At 45.7% G+C, this 23,146-nt stretch overlaps 1 protein-coding gene across 1 annotated transcript in view; it reads left to right on the forward strand.

The window, feature by feature from the left end:
- The window catches only part of znf385c (zinc finger protein 385C), a 145,896-nt gene that overhangs the window by 51,701 nt on the left and 71,049 nt on the right, over positions 1–23,146 (forward strand). The window contains exon 2 of the mRNA XM_080776189.1: positions 430–750. Coding sequence (XP_080632315.1) covers positions 430–750 — 321 coding nt within the window. The remainder of the gene's footprint in view (positions 1–429; positions 751–23,146) is intronic.

A 23,146-nucleotide genomic window follows, 5' to 3' on the forward strand; every position in this document is an offset into this window, starting at 1 on the left:
ATGCTACGCCAGGCACGGAGACAGACCGCCATGGTTCCTTTGTTCCCCTCAGCGGACAGAGCATGCAGCCTATCTCTGTGATACACTGTAGGCTGTATGGCGTAATGCTAACATCAGGTCCTCTGATCCTCGCTCTGTGGACCAGGTCTGATATAAATAAATGCCTTGGCAGTTGGCACGACACCAGGACTCTGTGAACACAACCGAGACCTGAGCTGCAAACCTATAACTGAGTTATATTATAGAGCTGAAAAGGTTGAGAACCACTGTTATAGATTATTCTATATATACGACTCTGTCTGCACTCTTTCCATTTGTTCCCTATTTTCTTCCAGTTTGTCCTGTTGGTATATTGTCTCTGTCTGTCCACCTACCCCTCTCTCTCTCCGTCAATTCTGACTCTGCGACCGTCTTTATTTTGTCCCATAGGTATGAAGCGTCCGTTTAGTTCCTCGGCTCTGGCGAACTCCGAGACGGACCGGAGGGGGTTTGGAGCCAGTTTGGGGGTCCAGATGGACGTGGAGCCTCACTCCGACCCCCAGGATGACGCTGCCGAGCAGCCGGCAGGAGGTGCCCTGTCTTCTGACGTCCACAGGCCCAAGAGAGAGAGGAAGCAGCGGAGCTACACGGTGTGCGACGTGTGTAACATCCAGCTCAACTCGGCTGCCCAGGCCCAGATCCACTACAGCGGCAAGTCCCACCAGAAGAGACTGAAACAGATCAGCAATGGCAAGGTCCCCAGCAACCCAGGTAGGCCCGCTGGACTGAGTGGCCAGTCCCTTATTAGCTGCTTATCCTGACCACGTTCCCAGCCTTTTCTTAAGACTGAGAATTTTACTCTGTGCTAAATCTTCGATCGGTGTAGAATCTACTCTATATTTGTCGCAAGAGGGTGAAGTGAATGTCAAATATATATTATTATTATTATTATTATTTTCCTAATGAAGTAAAAGTGCACAGATAAAAAACTAATCCAACACCAACTGATGATGTTGATTGGACTCCTTTAGAATCAGTGAAAGGTTATTCCCCCAAACAATACTTTATTGTTATTGTAAAATTAGCTTTCAATACAAAACTGATAACATTATTAGTTGGGTACTGGGTGCAGACATGTACTCAGTACTCTACTCTATCTACTGTAGCATATTGATGGTGGCCTGCTTATCGAGAGCAGAAACATACATGAGACGATGGAGGACAGACGCGCGCTGCACACTTTCATCAGCCTCCCCGGTTCAGTTCCATCTCCTCTGCTTTGTTTTCAGTAGAAGATAAAATAAATTGGATTCCATTCGCCAGAATATGTCCAGACAGAGCCTGAGGGTGTGATTGCGCACACACGCAAGCACACGCACGTGTGCACGCACGCACATGCACGCAAGCACACGCACGTGTGCACGCATGTGTGCACGCACGCACACGCACGCACGCACAGTTGAGTGAAGTCAGTAATTGAGTGGCTAATGAAGTAGTGGTGGTGTTTGATGGCGGTGTTCCTGCTGGCTAGAGAGAGTGGTTTGACTGTTGCAAAGTTGCACATTTGTCCCTTTCCAGGCTCTTTGTTCTCTGAGAGTTGTAGGATTTCATGCTATGGAATTTCACTTTCAATTTCAGCAAAATCACTGCTTTGCGCTATTTGTTGGCATATAGCTTTGTTTGACTTGATCACATGGGGGAATGGCCGTAGGTTATTTGTGATTCCTAACCTTTGCATGAAATAAACTAGGCTATAGCACAGTTCATTTTAGGATATTTTAGTTTCAGTAGACTGTATCATTTGTTTTGTTCCACTTAGCTTGAGTTAGTCACTAGTACAGTTAGATGTAGAAGTGCTCAGCCTCCTTCAACCCATGTGCTGAATATACACACACACACACACACACACACACACACACACACACACACACACACACACACACACACACACACACACACACACACACACACGCACGGATTGACAATATTTCTCTCCCTCAAACGTGCACAAAACCCCCCTCTTCTGTTTGAAAGAATAAAGCGTGGCCCACTTCAGGTGCAGTCCGTGGTACAAATAGAACGTAATTACATAGCAACGGGTCATGCTCCCTGGTAACGACGCTGGCTAGGGAAACAGCTTTGCTGGTCCTCATTGGCTGACTGTTGGTATAGGACAGATCTTTGCTGGTCCTCTCATTGGCTGACTGTTGGTATAGGACAGATCTTTGCTGGTCCTCATTGGCTGACTGTTGGTATAGGACAGATCTTTGCTGGTCCTCTCATTGGCTGACTGTTGGTATAGGACAGATCTTTGCTGGTCCTCATTGGCTGACTGTTGGTATAGGACAGATCTTTGCTGCTCCTCTCATTGGCTGACTGTTGGTATAGGACAGATCTTTGCTGGTCCTCATTGGCTGACTGTTGGTATAGGACAGATCTTTGCTGGTCCTCATTGGCTGACTGTTGGTATAGGACAGATCGTGGTGGTCCTCATTGGCTGAATGTTGGTATAGGACAGATCTTTGCTGGTCCTCATTGGCTGACTGTTAGTATAGGACAGATCTTTGCTGGTCCTCATTGGCTGACTGTTGGTATAGGACAGATCGTGGTGGTCCTCATTGGCTGACTGTTGGTATAGGACAGATCGTGGTGGTCCTCATTGGCTGACTGTTGGTATAGGACAGATCGTGGTGGTGATGGCATGTTGTTTCCTCTTCTCGTTCAGCACTGCGGGAACCTAATCATCCAATCACAGGCCATGCATCTGGCCCAGCAGGATCACAGAAAGTACGCAATCAACAGACCGATGGCGTCTACCAGACTGTGTGTGTGTGTGTGTGTGTGTGTGTGTGCGTGTGCGTGTGCGTGTGCGTGCGTGTGTTTTGTTTATGCGCAAGTTGTATTGCAGCGCACAGCGGCGCATTGCGCTGTGCATGCAGCGGCGTGGCTTTGCGTCTTGTCATGTGGTTGGTCGGGTGCTGCAGCAGTTAATCTGCTGAACAGTGTGCGACATTCAGTCACAATCACACAGCCTTATCTGTGGTCACCTTCTGTTGACTTCCCCCAGGCACACAGTCCTCTGCTGTGTCCTCAGCTCCTCTCTCCTGTGTGTGTGCGTGCGTGCGTGCGTGCGTGCGTGCGTGCGTGTGCATGCATGAGTGCTTGTGTTCATGCTTGTGTGTATGAGCACGTCTGCATTTTATTCCGTTTCTGCATAAAATTCAGTTTTCTTTTTTCATGTCTGGTGCAGATATTTATAGACTCCGTGAATGCTACAGAGTGGGTGATTTGTGATAATTGTGAATATGTAAATACCGGTATATGTTTTGGAAGAGGCTGTGTGTGTGTGCGTGTGCGTGTGCGTGTGCGTGTGCGTGCGCGTGTGTGCATGCGTGGGTGTGCCGGTGCACGCTTGCATGCGTGTGCATTTCTCCCAGTGAATTGCCATGTGGATGTGCCTTATACCTTCCCTCCCTGTGTCTGTGAGCTGACAGCTGGTACAAGCATCCACCTTTGTTCTCTGCTCTCTTCTCTCTCCTCTCTTCCTGCATGTCCTTTGTCAGTCTCTGGCACCGGGCATGTGCTACTATTAGCACGCCATTGGTGGATGACAAACATGATTATGGTTTTTCAATCACTGTTATGACGGCTAAAATGCCAGACAGAGAGAGAGAGAGAGAGAGAGAGAGAGAGAGGATATGTGTCAAGGTGCGTGTTGTATGCCTGCTATTTTGGTCTCATCCGAAGGCCAAGTATATGTTTGAGAATGGAGAGTCCAGATGGAAGTCTAGTATCACCTGTCTCTCACTCTCTCCCCCTCCCTCTCTCTCTCTCTCTCTCTCTCTCTCTCTCTCTCTGTCTCAATATTTCTGGTTTCAGTTTTCTCCCTTTCATTTTCTGTCCTCTCTGTGCTCTCTCATTCTCTATATTGTTTCTCGTGTGCCTCCCTGAGGCAAGAGCATTCATATGTTTTTTCCATGTACTGCAGCTGTTGTCTCCCACCCACACGTTTCATTGACATGAAATGTCATGACATTAAATGTCACCACACGGTGCATCTGAACATTAAGTCCTTTGTAGTGCAGCATCGGTTCCGCATTACACCGCACCTTCAAAGGCTCCGTGTTGTTGTTAGTGTGTCTAAATTTAACGCTACCCCCCTTTTCAGATGCCATGTTATAGAACATGTCATTGTATATCTATCTACACGTGCGCCTGTATCATAATATTCATATTCCTTTGTGGCAAACAACAGGTTATTATAAGCAAATAGCAGGTGATTGTTTTTCCCAATTAAATCGCAGCCATGGCCATTAATATATGGAAAAACACATCATGAGAATATTTGTGCCTATTTTTGCTGTGTTCAGGGGCATCCCCTTGCACACAGCTGTCAGAGTTTCCATGCGTGAGACTGTGTATGATGGGATATACTGCATGTGTACCGCCTGAACCTGGCTGGCTGTCGAGGTTCACCGGGGTTGTTTCGGCAGTCAGGATTGGGGCTGTAAAAGGGGTGGTCATTTTCATATTCCACACCCTTGTGTGTCACTCTGTGTGTGTGCGTGCGTGCGTGTGTGTGTGTGCGTGCGTGCGTGCGTGCGTGCGTGCGTGCGTGCGTGCGTGGGGTGGATATGCATATTACGTGCTTGCCTGGTTTTGCAAAATGCATGCGAGTGCTGCTGGCACTTGTCTTGTGAGCACTGAGCGAGTCCTCTTTTTACCCCCTCTCCCCCAGAGCTGCTGTCCGCCGGCCCAGTCACGTTGAGGGTGCTGGGGGTGGGGGTGGGGGGTTGACGGTTCGCTGCACTCACGGCCCTGAGCCGTCAACAACAGGCAACAGGCCGTCGCCTCCCTCTGAGGGAGACAGGCCTGTAATCCGTTTTAATTAGGATCACTATCAGCCTGGCCAAGGACAGGCAGCCCGACACCCATCGAAATATGGAGACAGCCCATATAAAGCTACCACACCCCTGACGGACAGGCTTATCCCGCCATGTCACCATGCCATGCTATGAACATTCTCGCACAAACAAACGCACATATGCACACATGCACGCATGCAAGCTCACACACACACACACACACACACACACACACACACACACACACACATACACACACACATACACCCGTGCATGCATTCAGAGCCACACATACGCGTGCACCACAGTCTCTGCGCAGACGCATGCCACATACTCATACACTCTCTCACGTAATGCACGCCCACAAAGTTCTGCACACTGACTTACGCCTAAAATTCATTGCGCGATAGATCATCCTCCTATTCAGGGCGGATGATGACGGAGGTTTTGTGGAGGGAGAGCGAGAGAAGAGAAACGAGGGGGGTGTGGAGGGTGAGAGGGAGGAGAGGAAGAGACGGCCTGGCCTGATAGCCACTTAAACCCTTTATTGACTGGAGTCCTTCATGGCTCTATGCTTGCCCCCCCTCCTTTTTCCATCCACACCAGCGGTTCTTAAACTTTGTTGAGCTCTGCGGACTCAGCAGCACTCTAGCATGTTCTGAACAATGCTCAAGCACCGGTCTAAACGCTCCACACGGCACAGTATGCAGCAAAGAATATCACGGCAACAGTATTTCATTTTGAGATATTTTCCCCCCACAATATGCCATTAGTTAGACATTTTTCCTAAATCTGTATTATTTGACAATATTTGTTATGCCAAATATCTTCCGCGAAAATAGCAGAGTATACTAGCTTGTGACACGCTCTGTGAGCTAGTATACCTGCTCTTTTGATCGCATGTCTCCCCAAGAATCAGGAGTGTAGGTCATGGTGACAGTGGGACTGACGAGGCACATGCAGGGAGAGCAGTGTGAGTGGAGTACTGTACCACTGGGTGATGCTGGCTTATGTTGTCGTTGATTTACTTTATCTGCCTGCACCATTGCGAGGACGCTGTGTGTGTGTGTGTGTGTGTGTGTGTGTGTGTGTGTGTGTGTGTGTGTGTGTGTGTGTGTGTGTGTGTGTGTGTGTGTGTGTGTGTGTGTGTGTGTGTGTGTGTGTGTGAGAGAGAGACAGGGAATGAAATAGAACGTTTGAGTGAGAGAATTTGCATTTGTTCCTTTATAGGCCCCTCTATTTTCTCACACTTCCTTTTGATTTGTGTTTTGTGTTTGTTTTGGGTGTGTGTGTGTGTGTGTGTGTGTGCGTGCACGCACGCATGCGTGTGCGTGTACAGTGAATGCGAGCCTCTTCGTCATGGTCCCGTCTCTCTCTATCTCCCTGGCTCTGTTTTAATAAAGCGTGAAGAATTGGATTAAAGGGAAGGATTTTCTGCATGAATGCATCTGCACATCTGCGTTTTATTTTTGTGCCGCCTTGCCATTTTCCTCCCATTTCATTTTTTTCTCTCTCTCCCTGTAGAGAATGAAATGACTTCTCTCTTGCTACCCATGCCTTTGAACATGCTTCTATGCGTGCGTGCGTGCGTGCGTATGTGCGTGCGTATGTGACTGTGTATGTGAGTGTGTGTGTGTGTGTGTGCGTGCGTGCTATCAGGTTCTAGTGTTGTGCTGCTGTGTTCCAGACAGTCATGGGGAACACCCTGAGTCCTGTCCTCTAATCTCTAAGGGTTATTTGATATATTGCTAGATAGACGATCCCACGCCTCGACACTAGTTGGAAATTGTACGTGGTTACCTCCCCCAGCCTTACAGTGTATAGGCGTACTTCCCCATATCTTCCCACACCATTTGGTAAACTCAAACTGCTGTGAATATTGTGCGATTCTGGTCTCCTAAACGGTGGGGGCACGTGATTGATTGATCGATTGATTGATACTTTATTGTCAGAAATGTAAACAGTACAGAGTAGTGTCAAACACGTGAAGGGATCGCCGTCCTTGCGGTCTTGTTTCCATCCAGGTCCTGGGTATTCAATTCATAATCATGATATAAAAAATAACTAAATAACAAAATTAAAATCATCAAAAAAACAAAAAAATAAGAAAAAGGAAAAAAAACATATGTACAGGTTTGGGGGAAATGAAGGGGTTATATTAAAAGGATGTCGGCGGTAGTCACTTGACTAAGGGGGGAACAATCATTTCCTCACCTTTGGCATGCTGAAAGGTGGATTTTCAGGCCTGTTATAAAGGACGCCAGTGATTTGCATTTTTTAAGCGAGGGAGTCAGGACATTCCAGTGCTGTAGAAGGATAATTTATCCATGTTTGTTTTGAAAGTGGATGGTACCAGATCGTTGTTCTCACTTCCTCTTGTGTTGCGTATTGTGGCTGTGGGTCAGTCCCAGTTTAAATTGCCTAACTCTGTTTTCTACCCAGAGCCACCCTAGACTATCAAAATGGGTTGCAAAAAGATGGGTCATGGGCCCAAGGCCAAGAAGTAGTCAAATTAGTTTGTTTTGGGAGGTCTGAAGTTTAGTCTTTAGTGACATTGAGATGTTTGAGAACCAAGAGGTTCCCTAACGTCATCCCAAAGCCTGTACCACTTGTGCAAGGACGCGCTGTGATTGGCCAGTGTACTTGTGCGGCGGTGCTTCTTGTGCTCAAGTTCGCGTTTATAAGCAGAAGCAGTATAGGATTTGGAATGACTCGGCAGGGGCACCTACACAGATATACTGTAGGACATCAATCAAAGTTTACCATACTTGGTTTCTCCATCCATCTGTGGAACTGATCAGGAGAGAACATGTACCAACTGATAACAACTCCCTATAGCTTACCTGATAACAATATGTTTCCTCCCATATGTCCTTCAACATATGAATTATTTATACCTCACCAAAGCTGTCATTGTGCTTTGTATTTCACACACACAAGCTCCAGCTTGCTAACCTTTGTTTCTCAAACAACTACTCACCATGGAACTGAGTTCTGCACCGGTGCTCCTTCCAAGCAGAATTGATCTCACTTCATCCATGTGTAGACTACTCCCAATCAACAATCAGCCCGGTGGGGCGCCAGCTGAGAGGCAAGCCTTGCCTCCTATATGCATGTATTTCTATTGAAGCTGTAGATCTCTCCACAATTAAAATCATAAATGATACGTACGTATATAGCTTGCAGAGTTAGTTCAGTCAGGTAGAGTATACTCGAGAGGTTATGCTGCATTACTAGGGTATCTTTTGGTGTTAGCATTATGTTATAATTTAGCTATTGAAAAATAGCAGATCTACAAGCTCATAGCTTGCCACCGAGTGGCACGCTACGAGCTTGTAGGTCTGCTAATTTTTTTTAATCGAAGAACGACTGACATAGAGACATAGCTTTTTCAGAAAACTGTCAGGATGTAGAAGACATTTTTAGAATCTGATCTCAGGTCAGAATGGGTTAAGATCATCTAATTCTGGCATTCTTCCTGCGTTCCTTCGTCTGTATATGCGTTCCTGGTTGTTGTTATACGCCGTTTGCTCCCACCACCACCAGCCACCCCAGCACCACCGCTGGACTCTGCTATTAGTTCTGTTCCCCATGTGGGATTGTTATTGCATATATATATATCTCCCTGCTCGTAATGTTTAATGACGGTTGTTTAATTGTGCCGGGCAGGGAGAAACGACAAGATAAAATATTACTGTATATCCACACTGAACCCCTAATTGCTCCTGATGTGCTGGTTGGGTGTGTGTGTGTGAATGGGTGAATTGATGCACAATCTATATGTACAGTAAAGCGCCTTGGATAAAGGCACTATATAAATGCACCATTTACCATTTACCATTTACCACTCGCACACACACACACACACACACACACACACACACACACACACACACACACACACACACACACACACACACACACACACACACACACACACACTTGAAAGAAATATCAGCATGTGCTTGACTGAGCTCAGAACCTAGTCAATACAATCACTGGAAGCGTTTAAGATGTCGCCGCAATTAAAGTTAACCAATGATGTGCTAGTTAGGTTGCAATCATTTTTTCTGCACACATTATCATAGTGAAGCGATACAATTCGAGTATATCCAATGATTAAGTAGAATATATTAATTCATCCTGTCACGTGTTGGAACACTTCAGTAGCAGACTCACGGAGACACGCTGTCACTCATAACCACGGACACGCCCCATTTACTGCATTTAGTGTGGTGTCCATGCAGCTGGTTTGGCAACTTTGGCGTATTGCTACTACAATTTTTGCTACTGATATTGTTTCTGTTCCTGCTAATACTGCTGCTGCTACAACTACAGTACTATAGGCTACTACAGCACAACTACTGCGTGCATCACAGTTCATGCATTTTGTTGCTGTTGCGTGGAAACCTTGAATGTCCAAAACGGTTCCTTTTTAATTATTTTAAAAACATTTAAAAATAGACTGGAAATGTTCACTCTGACAGACGCTGAGACGCTCTTGTATGATCAAGTATGGCATTCATTCATGAAACAAACAAAAACTAACAACTTAAAATGTTAAAATATGGAAGTTATGAATATGAAGGTTTCTGCCTGACAGCAACCAAATCTAAATGACCAACTTGAATCTACGTTCTGTTTGAAAGTCTTCTCTTTACTAGTGAAATTCATTAGCTGGTCCACCCAGAATGCTGGTCCACCCAGAATGCTGGTCCACCCAGAATGCTGGTCCACCCAGAATGCTGGTCCACCCAGAATGCTGGTCCACCCAGAATGCTCACTGGCTGTCCCTTTATACCAAGAATACTCACTATACTGTCTGTCCAAACTGATCCATGGCTGATTGGCTGTGCATGAATATTTGGCCTCTGTCCATCTTTGCACCCCCAGCCCCACTCTCTCTCTTGTCCTGTCTCCACTGTGCTTTGCCTTCGGGGTGTGTAGTGTAACCCCTCGGAGGATGGGTCATTCTCTGGGAAAAGGTCAGCACAGCGTTCCGGGTCGGCACACACGGTCCAGTGGAGCGAGAAACACGAGGAGCAGTCCTCTAGGGAGAGCAGCACAACATCTCTCTGCTCGGCCCAGCAGCCCCACATCTGTGTTTACCAGACAAACTAAAATCACTATCATTCATCTCTTATCTGGCTTGTCAGAACCACAGGCCTGTCTGTCTGTCTGTCTGTCTCTGTCTGTCTCTGTCTGTCTGTCTGTCTGTCTGTCTGTCTGTCTGTCTGTCTGTCTGTCTGTCTGTCTGTCTGTCTGTCTGTCTGTCTGTCTGTCTGTCTGTCTGTGCTATGTCTGTCTCTGTCTGCTACTGTATGTCTGTCTCTCTGTCTCTGTCTGCTCATGTCTGTATCTCTCTCTGTCTCTGTCTGCTCATGTCTGCCTCTCCATCTCTCTGTCATCAGAGCTGATAGATTTTTACTTGCTCCATGCCTCGTGCTTCACTTCTTGCAAAGATACCTAGTCTGAAATGTTTCTTTTACGAGCAGGGCAGGTTCCACCAGTGTTAATTTCGACAGCAAGTTCTGATTTAGTCTTAGTTTTAGTCTTTTGAATAACACATCTGAAATTGTTTAGTCTTAGTCTAGTCTAGTCTTAGTCGATTTTATCAACTAAATATCAAAATCTTTTAGTAATTTAGTCTTAATATAATCTTCATCTTAATTCTTCGTCAACAATATTCACACTGTAGCACGCACGCACGCGCACGCGCACGCACGCTCCACCTAACACACACTCCACCTAACCCCCACCCTTTCTCTGTCCAATCTCCTCTCCCCTTGCATTACGTTACCCATCTGCTGAGACCCCATCATTACAGACCCTTAGAAGGACCAAATTACACCGGAGTGACTTATTACCAGCTGTAGTATAGGAGATGGAGGGAGGGAGAGAGAGAGAGAGAGAGAGAGAGAGATAAAGGCAACAGGATGAGAGGAGAGGAAAGATCACATCGGCTCAACTGAGATAGTGAGGAGTGATGATTGTGTGTGTGTGTCCGTGTGTGCGTGCGTGCGAGAGAATTCGCGTGCATTTGCATGCAAGAGTGAGACATGGATAAGGTCAATTTATATTCCACCACACAATGGTGTCGCTTGCCGAATATAACACATTTTCAAACCAACAGTCAAGGTAACTGATCGTTGTTGAAATCTGTCATTTCCGCCAAGCAACTGCATCTTACTACAGCTAATATAGTTTAAATTAGGTTACAGAGCGCGCGCGCGAGAGAGCAGACATAGATAAACACTGTCATTTGGAGAGCTGAGCAGGGCTGTCTGTCCAGCAGTATAGACACTAGACAGCACATGATAGATGGAGCTGAAAGTTTGCTCTGCTTCCAAAGTCCCGAAGTTCACACATACCTCCCATCCTTAGCGTCTAGTGCCCAGCAAACGGAGGCAATGCATGATGGGATATACTGCATGTGTACCGCCTGAACCTGGCTGGCTGTCGAGGTTCACCGGGGTTGTTTCGGCAGTCAGGATCATTTTCATATTCCACACCCAGCAGCGCTTGTGTCACTCTGTGTGTGTGTGTGTGTGTGTGTGTGTGTGTGTGTGTGTGTGTGTGCGCGTGTGTGTGTGTGTGTGCGTGTGCGCGTGTGTGTGTGTGTGTGTGTGTGTGTGTGTGTGTGCACACGCACGTGTGTGTGTGTGTGTGCACTGTTGTAACAGTTTCCCTATAGGATTATGATGCGTGAAACCTCCAGATATTCTGCTCTCTAACACAGAGCTGAAATATAGGCATGCTTTTGTAAACAAAGTAGATGGAATGGAACGACAAAGTGTATGTGCATGGGTGGAGGGCATGCACTCACTGTACTGTACACTATAGCAGACACTATAGCGCGCGCGCACACACACACACACACACACACACACACACACACACACACACACACACTACAGCAGATAACAGGCAACAACAACACTAAAATAGACCTCTCACTTGTTAACGTGTGACAATGGCTTTCTGTGCCCACGGGAAGAAAGCTAAGTGGCATGCAAGAGCATGCACGCACGCTACACGTACGTACATATGCACGTAAAGCACCTAAAGCAAGTCTGAATCAAGACTGAGATGGAATCATTTGAATCCCACTGGAGACCATGACCGTAATGGTTTAATCCAGATACTGTAGATACAATACATATTACTATAAATCCTTTGATCTCAACCTCTGACATTCATGTGCTGACTTTGGAAAATCTCAAAATTGCTTATCAAACACTGGTGGTACTCAGTGGTGTGAAAACTCACATTCATCACTACTGCAATGCAGAAATACTCTGTTACATACTGTAGATGTCCGGAATTCAAAATTTACTTGAGTAAAACATTTATTGGTATCTAAATGTATACTTAAAAGTACCCAAAGTAGAAAGTATATAGTCATTATGCAGAAGGTCCCATTTCACAAGTTTTCAAAATGTATTGAAATCTTTGCTCACATATGCATTGTGAGCTTGTAGATCAGCTATTTTCAAATGGTCAGAATTTATATATACTGTAGGGCTGAAATGGTTATTGTACGTTTTGTAATAATAATCAAGTAAAAGTACAATATCTTCCTCTAAGATATAATGGATTAGAAGTAAAACTACTGAAAATTGGAAATACTCAAGTAAAAGTACCTCAAAATTGCACGTAAGTACAGTACTTACAGGCTACTTATAGCTAGGCGAAGACATTTGCTATAGACGGAAAAAAGAGCAGTTGTGACCCAGGTCTGTTTTACTATGAATAACAAAGCCTATACGTTGTTAAAAAGTATACGTGCAAATAAATTACACTAGTAGTAGTATGTAGTAAACTTCCATTTCAAAACATATAAGCTAAATATTTATTACAGTATGAAAAATTGCTAACTTTCTTGTGACCACCGCGCTCTCACTTATGGTGCGTTACCAGATTAAATCAACATTGTAGAATAGATGAGGGGGTCGCACACACCAAGAATGCATTCATGATGAAGCCGAAACGTCTGTCCTGTGATGTAGAGAATAAATCCTTTGAAAATAAATTCTTGGTGTGTGCCACCCTTTACCTATAGCCTCGGTCCCAGGCTTACTCATCTGCCAAGAGAAAAGCCTGGTCACAACCTGAGGCAGAGACACTATCGGACCGGAAGTGTCGGACCGGAACATCCGTCAGATGTATTTCCCCCGGACACGATATATTTTTTGGCCAATCACAACACTTGTTTCATTCGCGGAGATGTAAACAGATTTGTAAAGCGTTACTCCTTGAGCGGTACTTCTGCTAAAATCCCGCAACTTCCGCCCCAAAAAAATGATAGCATCTACACAGTGTAGGTCTTGCCCAGCATGCCCTTTACCTATTCTACAGTATGTAAATTGCTGAAATAATTAACTAATAATTTCTTAAAGAATTACTGTACCAGATATGTGTAAATACAATATGTATACGTACCTGTAAACCTGTGATGTGGCAATAAAGGTGATTTTATTAAGGTGATTTTATTAACCCTGGACACCTGGGCTTAGCAGCCCAGGTGCCCGGACCGTTCTGGCACCTGAGCTGCTATGCCAGCCGGACCGCCACACCGCCCGGGGCACATTTTCATATTTCTTTTGTTTTTCCTTTTTAATGATTAAAAAAGCAACGCTTTTGAACATACAAAGCTTCCTCCCGACAGCGACGACATACACATTATAGTGTGTGATACGAGTGCTGGCCACAGCCCTGTTTCTGCCTGTAGCTCTCTTTGACATCTAACCTCTGCGTAATCCCTTTGCCTGTGCGTACGTCAACTTTTGGAACGTTTTTTTTATGCAAATAATACATATTTATTTACATATTCCTAAAATCTCTCTGTCTGCTGTTCTGGGAGAACTTTAGCTGCTCTCGACTAACATGAGCACATGTAGACACACGCATGCGCTCACGCTCGCGCACGCACACACACACACACACACACACACACACACACACACACACACACACACACACACACAAACACATACATGGTGCCATTTAGAGAGCAAGTGAGGTAACTCGTGGTGACTTTCATTGTTATTCATGTATTAATTTATTCGCTCATGGCAGACGTGAAACAGGGCTGTAATATGCAGATGTGGGTTTGTTTCTCGATGGGAATTTTCTGGTCCACTGCTTCTAGCTGCCACTAATAATAAAGACAGGCAAGGTGGAAGAGAGGAGACGGGGAGGAGGGGGTGGGTGGGGGGAGACTCAGAGAGAGAGAGAGAGAGAGAGAGAGAGAGAGAGAGGTTATATACAGAGGGAGGGGGTGGTGGACATGTGAAGATGCCTCCAGGTCTGCAGCTAGCCCTCACCTCACATATATACTAGCGCACACACACACACACACACACACACACACACACACACACGACACAACACACAATACACACACCCTCCCGCATACACGTGTACAGCCGGTGACCAGGTGTGAGCTCACTGTGAACGCCCTTGATGTTCTTGACATGAAGGTCAGCATGTAGAGTTGTCTTGTGTCCACTGTTGACAAGACACCAGAGCTGTTCCACAAGCCTTATACCGTCCTGTCTGGAGAGCAGGGCGCCAAGCTGACACTGTATACTGAAATAACCCTTCCTCATGCCAAGGCAGACACAACCACTGCGTGCTGTAGGCAGGAGTCAGGCATAACAATGAACATTGACAGGTGATAACCCCTCCATTAAATCTTCCCTGAACTGCAGCCAACCTCGCTTAAAATCACTCTTGACTTGGGGATTAATTAACCACTTAAAATGTGTTCAAATAGATCTTCTATTTTTGCCGATTGTGAAATGCCCAGAGGGACGTGTGGGTATACATGTGGTTAAATAAAACCAAAATAACCCAACAAAAACAAAATGTTGCATGTGCTGCGTTTAAACAACTGAACAACCTCCACTTTCCAGTTTTTTCAACTTCAAGGTTCAGGTTTTAGGTTGTTATTAGACAAAGTTAAAGGTGAGTGTTATTATTTTTTTCATTTGCTGCTTTCTTTTGTTTTAGTGATTTTTGACAGGGGCGGGGGCATTCGAACATGGGGCAAAAAAATACATCCCTTTTTACAAATTTTACGGTGATTTCTTTATTAATAATTACTATAGTCCTTCTAGACCCCAGGAAATTACATCTGGCCACAAAAGATCACAGGATCTACTGAATGTGATGGTATAGATAGAGGTACTATATGGGGATGCCATACTGTGCGTCGTAGGCTCAATATGTCAGTTTGTCACATTCAATAGATCCCGTGATCTTTTGTGGCCAGATATAATCTCTTGGGTCTAGTAGGACTATAGTAAATAATAAAATAATAAATCACCATATTTCTTGGTTAAAAAAAATATATTCGAATGCCCACGCCCCCCTGTCAAAAATAGATAAAATCGCTAAAACGAAAGAAAACAGCAAATGAAATACAATTAACACTCATCTTTTACTTTCTCTAATAGGAACCTAAAACATGAACCTTGGTTGAAAAAAACTAAAGTTGTCCTAAAGGTGTAGATATCCAATGGGTTCACAGCTAGAAGGTCCTGGGTTCGATTCCCGCCTGGGGACACTGTGGGCGCTGGGGGCGTGTTCTCGCCTCCACATCATCAGTGCCCATACCCGAGGCGGGGTTGGCGAAAGGGCCGTTCTGTGTGGAGTTTGCATGTTCTCCCCGTGTCCCCTAGGTATACCCTCACAAAAACATGCCGTAATCCTGGTCTCTAAACTACTGTACCTCCCCCTGGCCAGCCGGGGCGCCTGATGGAGGATGTTCCTTCCACCCGCTACATCCGGTCAGGGACACTCCCCCCTGTCAGTTGAAACGAAGCAGCTTGGACTCCTCATGCATAGAAGGAAGCATGAGGTCAGTCCGCTGCCCACCCAGGTTGGCATAGGAAGTGTATAGCTAATGTAGGATTACATTAGATAATTGACACTGGGTGAAAATGGGTTACAAAATCGTGGGATAAAAAAAAAAGGTTTAGGTAGGCAGCTATCGACAATCAATATTGTTGGCTATGCGTGACGCGTGAATGCTTTTAGTGACCACTTTCTTGCTCATTTTAGAGGTCACAGGCATATAGGTAGGGACCACTGCGGCTTTCTGCAGGAGAGGTGACATGAAGATGTGGCGGACATATTATTGTTAAAAGGGACCGATGAATACCCTCTATTTTCCCTCCCCAATGCATATATATGAGATATTAACCCCCCTCCAGTCTGTGTGTGCCTGATTGACAGCTCACAGAATGGATGGAGGGCAGAGGAAGCGCTGCAGCTCTGCGAGGCTTCAGTTTAAAGAAATGTCAGCCAATCACACAGTTCTAGCACCTCACGTCAATTATAGAGCACAATAGCACATGGAACCTCCATGTGGTCTCTCTGTCACTATTTGACGTGAGTTGATGTAAGGCAGTGGTTTTCAACCAGCGGTCCGGGGACCACCAGTGGTCCTTGAGGGGGTTCCGGGTGGTCCCCAGCTAAATGATGGAAAATTGGTATAGATCGTTAACTCTTGAGAGTGTAAAATGTTTTATAATTAATTCATTTTACACAATCAATTATGTCAAACATCTGCATTACTTATTTTACAAGAAGTCTACACAATTAGATAATGTCAGATTGTTATCTTGGTCAATGTTTGCCTGTTATCTCTCCTACTGTATATCTCTCCTATATATGGAATTGTGGACAATCCTAAATATTCTAAATGTCATCAAATGCTGGTCCGTGGCTCAAATGCTGAATAAATAATGGGCCTTGATATGAAAGGGGTTGATATAACCACTGATTTATGGTGAGGAGGGGGAAGGAAAGAGAAGTCTGTAAAGAGGCAACAGACACAGCGTATATGAACAGTATATAGCACTGTGTGTGTGTGTGTGTGTGTGTGTGTGTGTGTGTGTGTGTGTGTGTGTGTGTGTGTGTGTGTGTGTGTGTGTGTGTGTGTGTGTGTGTGTGTGTGTGTGTGTGTGTGTGTGTGTGTGTGTGTGTGTGTGTGTGTGTGTGTGTGTGTGCCGTATATTGATTGATGTACAAACCCTAACTTTGTGCCACATGCCTCTTCTTGCAACTGTTTCTTTATATAAACACAGTGACAACACACACACACGTCGCCCTAATCCTGCGCACGTGTCGACATGTTGTTGTCCTCGGCCAGAGCAGCCGTCACACACACTGCCTGTAGCCCAAGGCGCACCACACACCCCCTGGCCTCAGTCCGAACCGTGTCAAATCAGCGGGGTCTTCACCACAGGCCAATTCTGTAGCGTATAATTAGCTTTTAATCAGCGCCTTATTCAGGCGAGCAGTAGAGATTAGCCCGGCTTGGGCTCTGCTTAAAATAAGCATTCTGAAATGCTGTGCGAAAGCCTCTGACCCATCGCGCCCAATCACACACGCACACATGTGCATGCGCATAACGAGCGCGCGTGCACGCACGCACGCACGCACCGTTTATGTGACACAAGCACTGTGGAATGAAAACCAATAATCTGCCCTCTCTCTCATCTCACTCCCTGTTTATGCCCATCTTTGCTTTTAAATCCTCTCTTCCCCCAGTCCCCATCTCACTCCGTTCGCTCTCTTACATGTCTGTATAACATGTCTCGGGATTTGTCAACACTTCTGATGGATTTTTTTGGGATCTCTCCTCCGCTATGAGTGTTTCCTTTGGGAAGATGGTGCATGTTTAGTATTGAAATCCAGTTTGTGATGGTGCTACACGATGCGAAAAAAGACTACATCTATTCATTGCATTGGCAACACAACACAGGGACAGGGATGGAGAAGAGCCTTCTGTTTGTCACGGCTACATGCAAACCCATGCAAGCACTCACTTGCAAACGCACACGAAAAACACCATAAACCAGATCTTCTTCACTCTGCCTGTATGTTGGAGGGTCTATTTAACTAATCCAATATGCAGCGTTTAAAGTGAGTCGCCTTATTAAAACGCTGCTCAGGGTTTGAGAGCGTATACTGTAGCATTTCAGATGAGGTCGTCTTGTCTAATCCGCGCCTCTCTCTGGGGTGAGCCACAGCCTTTATGCCTGTAATGAAGTGCAGTGAGATGAAAGCCTTTTTAATGGGATTTGGTTTAAACTAGGACACAATCCGGGGGGGGGGGGGGGGGGGGGAGAAATAACACCTCCTCGGTATGACCGATGACGTCATCAATATTTCTACTCTTGTGCACATTATGGCAGCTTTTCTTTTTTGCCACATGAAACTTTGCCTTCTTATAGTCTGGGTATGTCATAATAGTGGTTCATCTTATCTTATCCACCCCCATGATCACTCTCGTTATAAAACTGTGGCCTAACCACTCACTGTGACATTTCTCTTCCCAGACTGTAGCCGTCCTCGACTATCAACGCCACTTTCCTTTCCTCTCGGCGTGTTCCTCACGTTGCTCTCTGACAGACGCGCCTCATCCTCTTATTGTTCTGCATTTCAATGTGTATAGTTTTGTAGCAGATTCGCGTAGGCAAGAGGCTGAGGCTGTTTTGATGATGTTGTGCTGTGCTGTGCAGTGGCGCTGTGAGTCAGCAGGCTCTCCGCTGATACCTTATTCCACCCAGGACATTATAAAGGCTGTGGGTCGTACAGTACGTAGAGAGGCTGTTGCTTGGATGTCAGAACACAGAGCTCGGCAGCCCAAGGCTGTCTCTTGTCTCACTTGTCATGTGGAAGAAACCACTGGCATGTGCGCAATGTCTTGGCTATTGTCACTACACTGTAGCAAGTGTGGCTTGACGACGAAGTAGGGCATCGTTCATCTACAAACAAACATTGACATGAAATATGGAGATAGAAGGTTTCCGCCCTACAGCGGCAGAATGCTGCTGACCTTGGCCTGAATGATATGAACAGCTTGCTTGTGAACTCTATTGAATGTTATGAACGTTGTGTTAAGCTGTTGTTTGTGAACGATATGACCGTTGTGTAATTGTTGTTTGTGAACTTCAACTTCAACTTCCTTTTGGAAACTTTTGTGTTGTGTTGTGCACTGGTTAAAGAGACAACACAAATTCACAATACATGCATACACAGATACTATAAAAAAACGACTTTAAAAACACAACATATTCAAATCAATAAGTGCTAATAATGTGATATACAGTACTGTAATATGCAACCTATCTATGTATTCACTATAGTAACCTATCTATGTATTCAAGTATAAATCATGAAATGATAGTGAAAGGGTTGTGTGTGAATGCCATTGGACGATATGATCATAGTTAATGGTTGTATGTGAATGCTATTGGACGATATGATCAGTGGTGCACACTATTATTTTGGGCTAGTATTCAAAGGAGCCTGGCCATGTAGTTTGGTGCGCACAGCGCGGGGGGGTATACGGACAATTAATTAATACAGACAATGAATTACTCACCTAATGGTTCCATGTTTAATTCCAACGTGTGTAACCTACATTGTTGAAGTGACAGATAGTTTTCATATTGTAAATATGGTCGCTAACGTGATTTAGCGACTAGCACTTTGACGTGTGTGTGTGTGTGCGTGTGAGTGTGCATGTTGTGCTTGGGCCAGACGTGCTTGTGACCAGAGTGCTGTCCAGTGTGCTCCAGTCGGCCAGTGATCCTGCCACCGCGTACTGTGGCGAGGCTTGGCTCATGACCTCCTCTGGGCTGTGCTGCCATATTGGCCCCCTGCTTATTGTTCTGTCAACAGCATCTGTTGGGCCTGATAACAGGATTAGACCTGCACCCTATAGGCTCACTGGAGCTACTACCCTGGATTAGAGAGGAAGGGCCTGCGTGTGTGCGTGCGTGCGCACGCACGGTGTGTGTGTGTGTGTGAGAGAGAGAAAGATTATAACTCGACCCACTCCACTCCACCACTCCATCCTGTGTGAAGACCCCCCTACCATATAGGGAAAAGACGAATGTGAACACTTTTCAACCTAATGTGAGTCGGCACAGCTCCGATAGTTCCCCTTTCTTTCATTTATGTGTTTTTCTGCCTCGCACGCCGAGCTTATATTTTACACATACGATTGATGATGGCAAGGACGGCCATTTGTAACGAGAATGTGCACTTTAGCATGGCACGCATTCATCCCCAGTCCACGGATTGAAGGTCATGTCAAGGTCCAGCTGTGTATTGTTGCTCGTGGATATTATAAACTGGGGTTCCCACCCCCTCTCGATGAGAGGAAGCTTGTAGATTGCAGGCTAATACAAAAAAAGGCAAAGCAATTTTGGGATAAGGGGTTTAGCATGGATGAAAATGGAGCCCATACTCTCCTATCCTCTGGGCGTAGAGATGAATCCCTGGCTGAAGCTTTCATGAAAAGTAAAGCAGCGATGGTAATCTCTGTCAATCCATCATCTTATTTGTGCTGTGGACTTTGCAGGGCACCTTGAGTCATGTATCAATGGCTGCATCTGAGCAATGCCGACATTTTGAGTCTGGCCGACAGACGCTAAGTACACACGCACGCACACACACCTGCACACCTGCACGCACGCACACACACCCTACATAATATGCATACAGTATAGTCGCTGCACGGGTAGGAACCTTGTCTCTCCATATTCCATCTTATATGATTTGTCTTTCTTTTTTCATTAATGCCCAATTTTATACTTCGTCATGGCCAATCTATACAAGCTCACAACCCGCCACACATCTCTATGCATGTGGGCGTACAGATCTGCTATTTTCACTATTTTTGGAAATGTTTGAAAACCTTTTTCTTTTAAATGACATGCCCAAAATAGGGACGCCAGTTTGAAAGTGGTTTAGCCAATGAAACATATTGGCTTAAGTTGAGACTAATTAATAGTCCAAGATGTGTATGCACACCATGTGTATGCAGTACCAGTATAGCCTTGGCACCATGGCTGCATCTGGGAATGTGTGGCCAGACAGGCCAGGCAGGTAATGTTCAAAGATCCGAACGGTGGGAATCTCGCAGCAGGATGACAACGTTTCCCCCTGTGGGACATCCCAACCCCACTTCCCCTCCATGCTTCCTCCTGGGAGGGGGGCTGCGGAAGCGGCCATGCTCCTGTGACATTCCTGCCAACCACCACCATACAGTACCTGCCAGTCTGTTTGGTTCCACTCGTAGCCAGGAATTTAGCAGTGGTGTGGATTAGTAAGAGGTGTACGTGTGTGTGCGTGTGCATGTGCGGCAGCCATACCTTGTTTAATTTATGAGTTTTTCCCCCGTGCAGTGGGTTCATGCAGTACAGTACTGTGTGAAATAGGTTTGTGTGTACGAATAACTTAGTGCCCTATGTCTACAAAGCCAACGTGCAGTAACTGCGTTTTTCGTGTATCCCAATTACCAAAGGTCAAATTAGCCTTTGTGATTTTGCGGGATATACAATTACCTCAAGAACAGACATACAATTACTATATCACTTATATATGCCGCTATCTCATTTGGCTGACCAGTTGAAACCCTTTTACTTTTACTTTTCAAGCTTTTGTAATTTCAAAGAACCCACATAATAACTCTGAACTCTATACAAATGGACACATTTGTATACGCTCAGAGTTACAGATCTGTAAAGAGTCCATTTTACACCACCTCACTCCACTGAGAACCACCAAATGGGCTCTATGCGCACAGAATAAATCTTCCTATACTTCCGGGCCCCTTCCCTACTTCCTTCACAGGTGTTACCGATGATACTAATTAAGGCTCTATTCCGTTTAGTGTACAGTGCATGTTCTCAAACGTTTTAATTTAATAAGACAGTTGGAACCAAATGGAACTAGTTGGAACCAAATGGAACTAAAAATTGACCTTTACGGGTCCGTTTTTACACTCTCAGAGTTGCACACCCGTACAGGGCCATTTGGAACCCACTCAAGGACACTTTGAAACCCACTGGTGTAGAGTATTTCCAGTGAGCCAACAACACACACATTAGCAGCACCCTGACTCTGTTTGACCAGAATGGAACAGAGCCTTCATTACAGTAGGCCCTATCATCGGTAACAAACACCTCGGGAAGGGGGCCCAAGTTCTTTCCAAAATGGTTGCTTTGCATTCATATCCCATTAAACCTTGGCAAGAAACTTCCCTCAGTAGCTCATGAGGATTACAAAATGTGTCCTCAGATGGGGGGAGCAGAGAGAGAGAGAGAGAGAGAGAGAATAAGCCAAGGTGAAGAGTACATAAACCAGATGTCAGTCACACAGCGCTCCCATCCTCCCTCATCTTCATCCCACTCGCCCTCTGCCGCTGTAATCAGAAGAAGGACTTCCTGAAGATGAAGCTATTGTGCGGCTCAGTGTCATGACACATGCTCAGATCTGTATACTCCTTCTCTCTCTCTCTCTCTCTCTCTCTCTCTCTCTCTCCCCCCTCTCACTTAACGCCCCGCTGAGCCGCAAAATAAATCTGAGATTTATTTGAGAGAGAAGCTTCTTTTCCATCACCACCCCATCCTCACCCCTCCGTCTCCGCTCGTCAGAGGCTTGTGTGTTTAAAATGGCTGACAGTCAGACGCCGAGGCAGGGAGCGCTGTGATTGGCCAGGTACAGCCGTACAGTCACCGTGACTCACCGAGTCAGGCTGCACCGCTCAACCCCCCCCCCCCCCCCTCCCCCGTCATCCAGCCAGCAACATTAATCAGAAGTTCTTCAGAAGCAGGAAAAGACCATGTATTGGTTCCTCATGCCTTACTGTCACACTACCTACTGTATATAGTATCAGTGCAGGGAATTGATTGAGGGATATGCAATCTGAAGTATTAACCACAATGGATCCCTATAGTATTCTGAGTCATGGGCGAACATTTGGCAAAAATGCTGTCCACAGACACACTCTCACACACTCTATCTCTCTCTCGCACGCACACACGCACGCACGCACGCACGCGCAAAACATTCCGTTTTGATTTAAAGGAAAAGGGAAGCCTGCTCTGTGCCCTGATAAAAGAGAGCCTGACATCCTGGCTCTCTCTCCAGGCAGGTGAAAGGGAGGCAGTGGAGGGCAGACCAGACGGAGCTAGCGGTGTAACTTTGAACAAAAAAGAAAAACTGCTACCATTTCCTTCTGTCTCGTTTCTCCCCTGACAGCCTGCCTGTCTATCTGTCCATTGTCTCGTCGCCATCACATTGATTCCCTGTCACTCCCTTTCCTCTATTATTCCTACGTCTGTCTGTCTGTCTGTCTGTCTGTCTGTCTGTCTGTCTGTCTGTCTGTCTGTCTGTCTGTCTGTCTGTCTGTCTGTCTGTCTGTCTGTCTTTTATTCTCCTCTTTTTCTTTTTTAATTCCCCGACACGCTCCTTTTTTACACTTGACAGTGTAT

This window comes from Protomyctophum bolini (genome assembly GCF_963924005.1).
Source record: "Protomyctophum bolini genome assembly, chromosome: 11".
Classification (NCBI taxonomy): Eukaryota; Metazoa; Chordata; class Actinopteri; order Myctophiformes; family Myctophidae; genus Protomyctophum; species Protomyctophum bolini.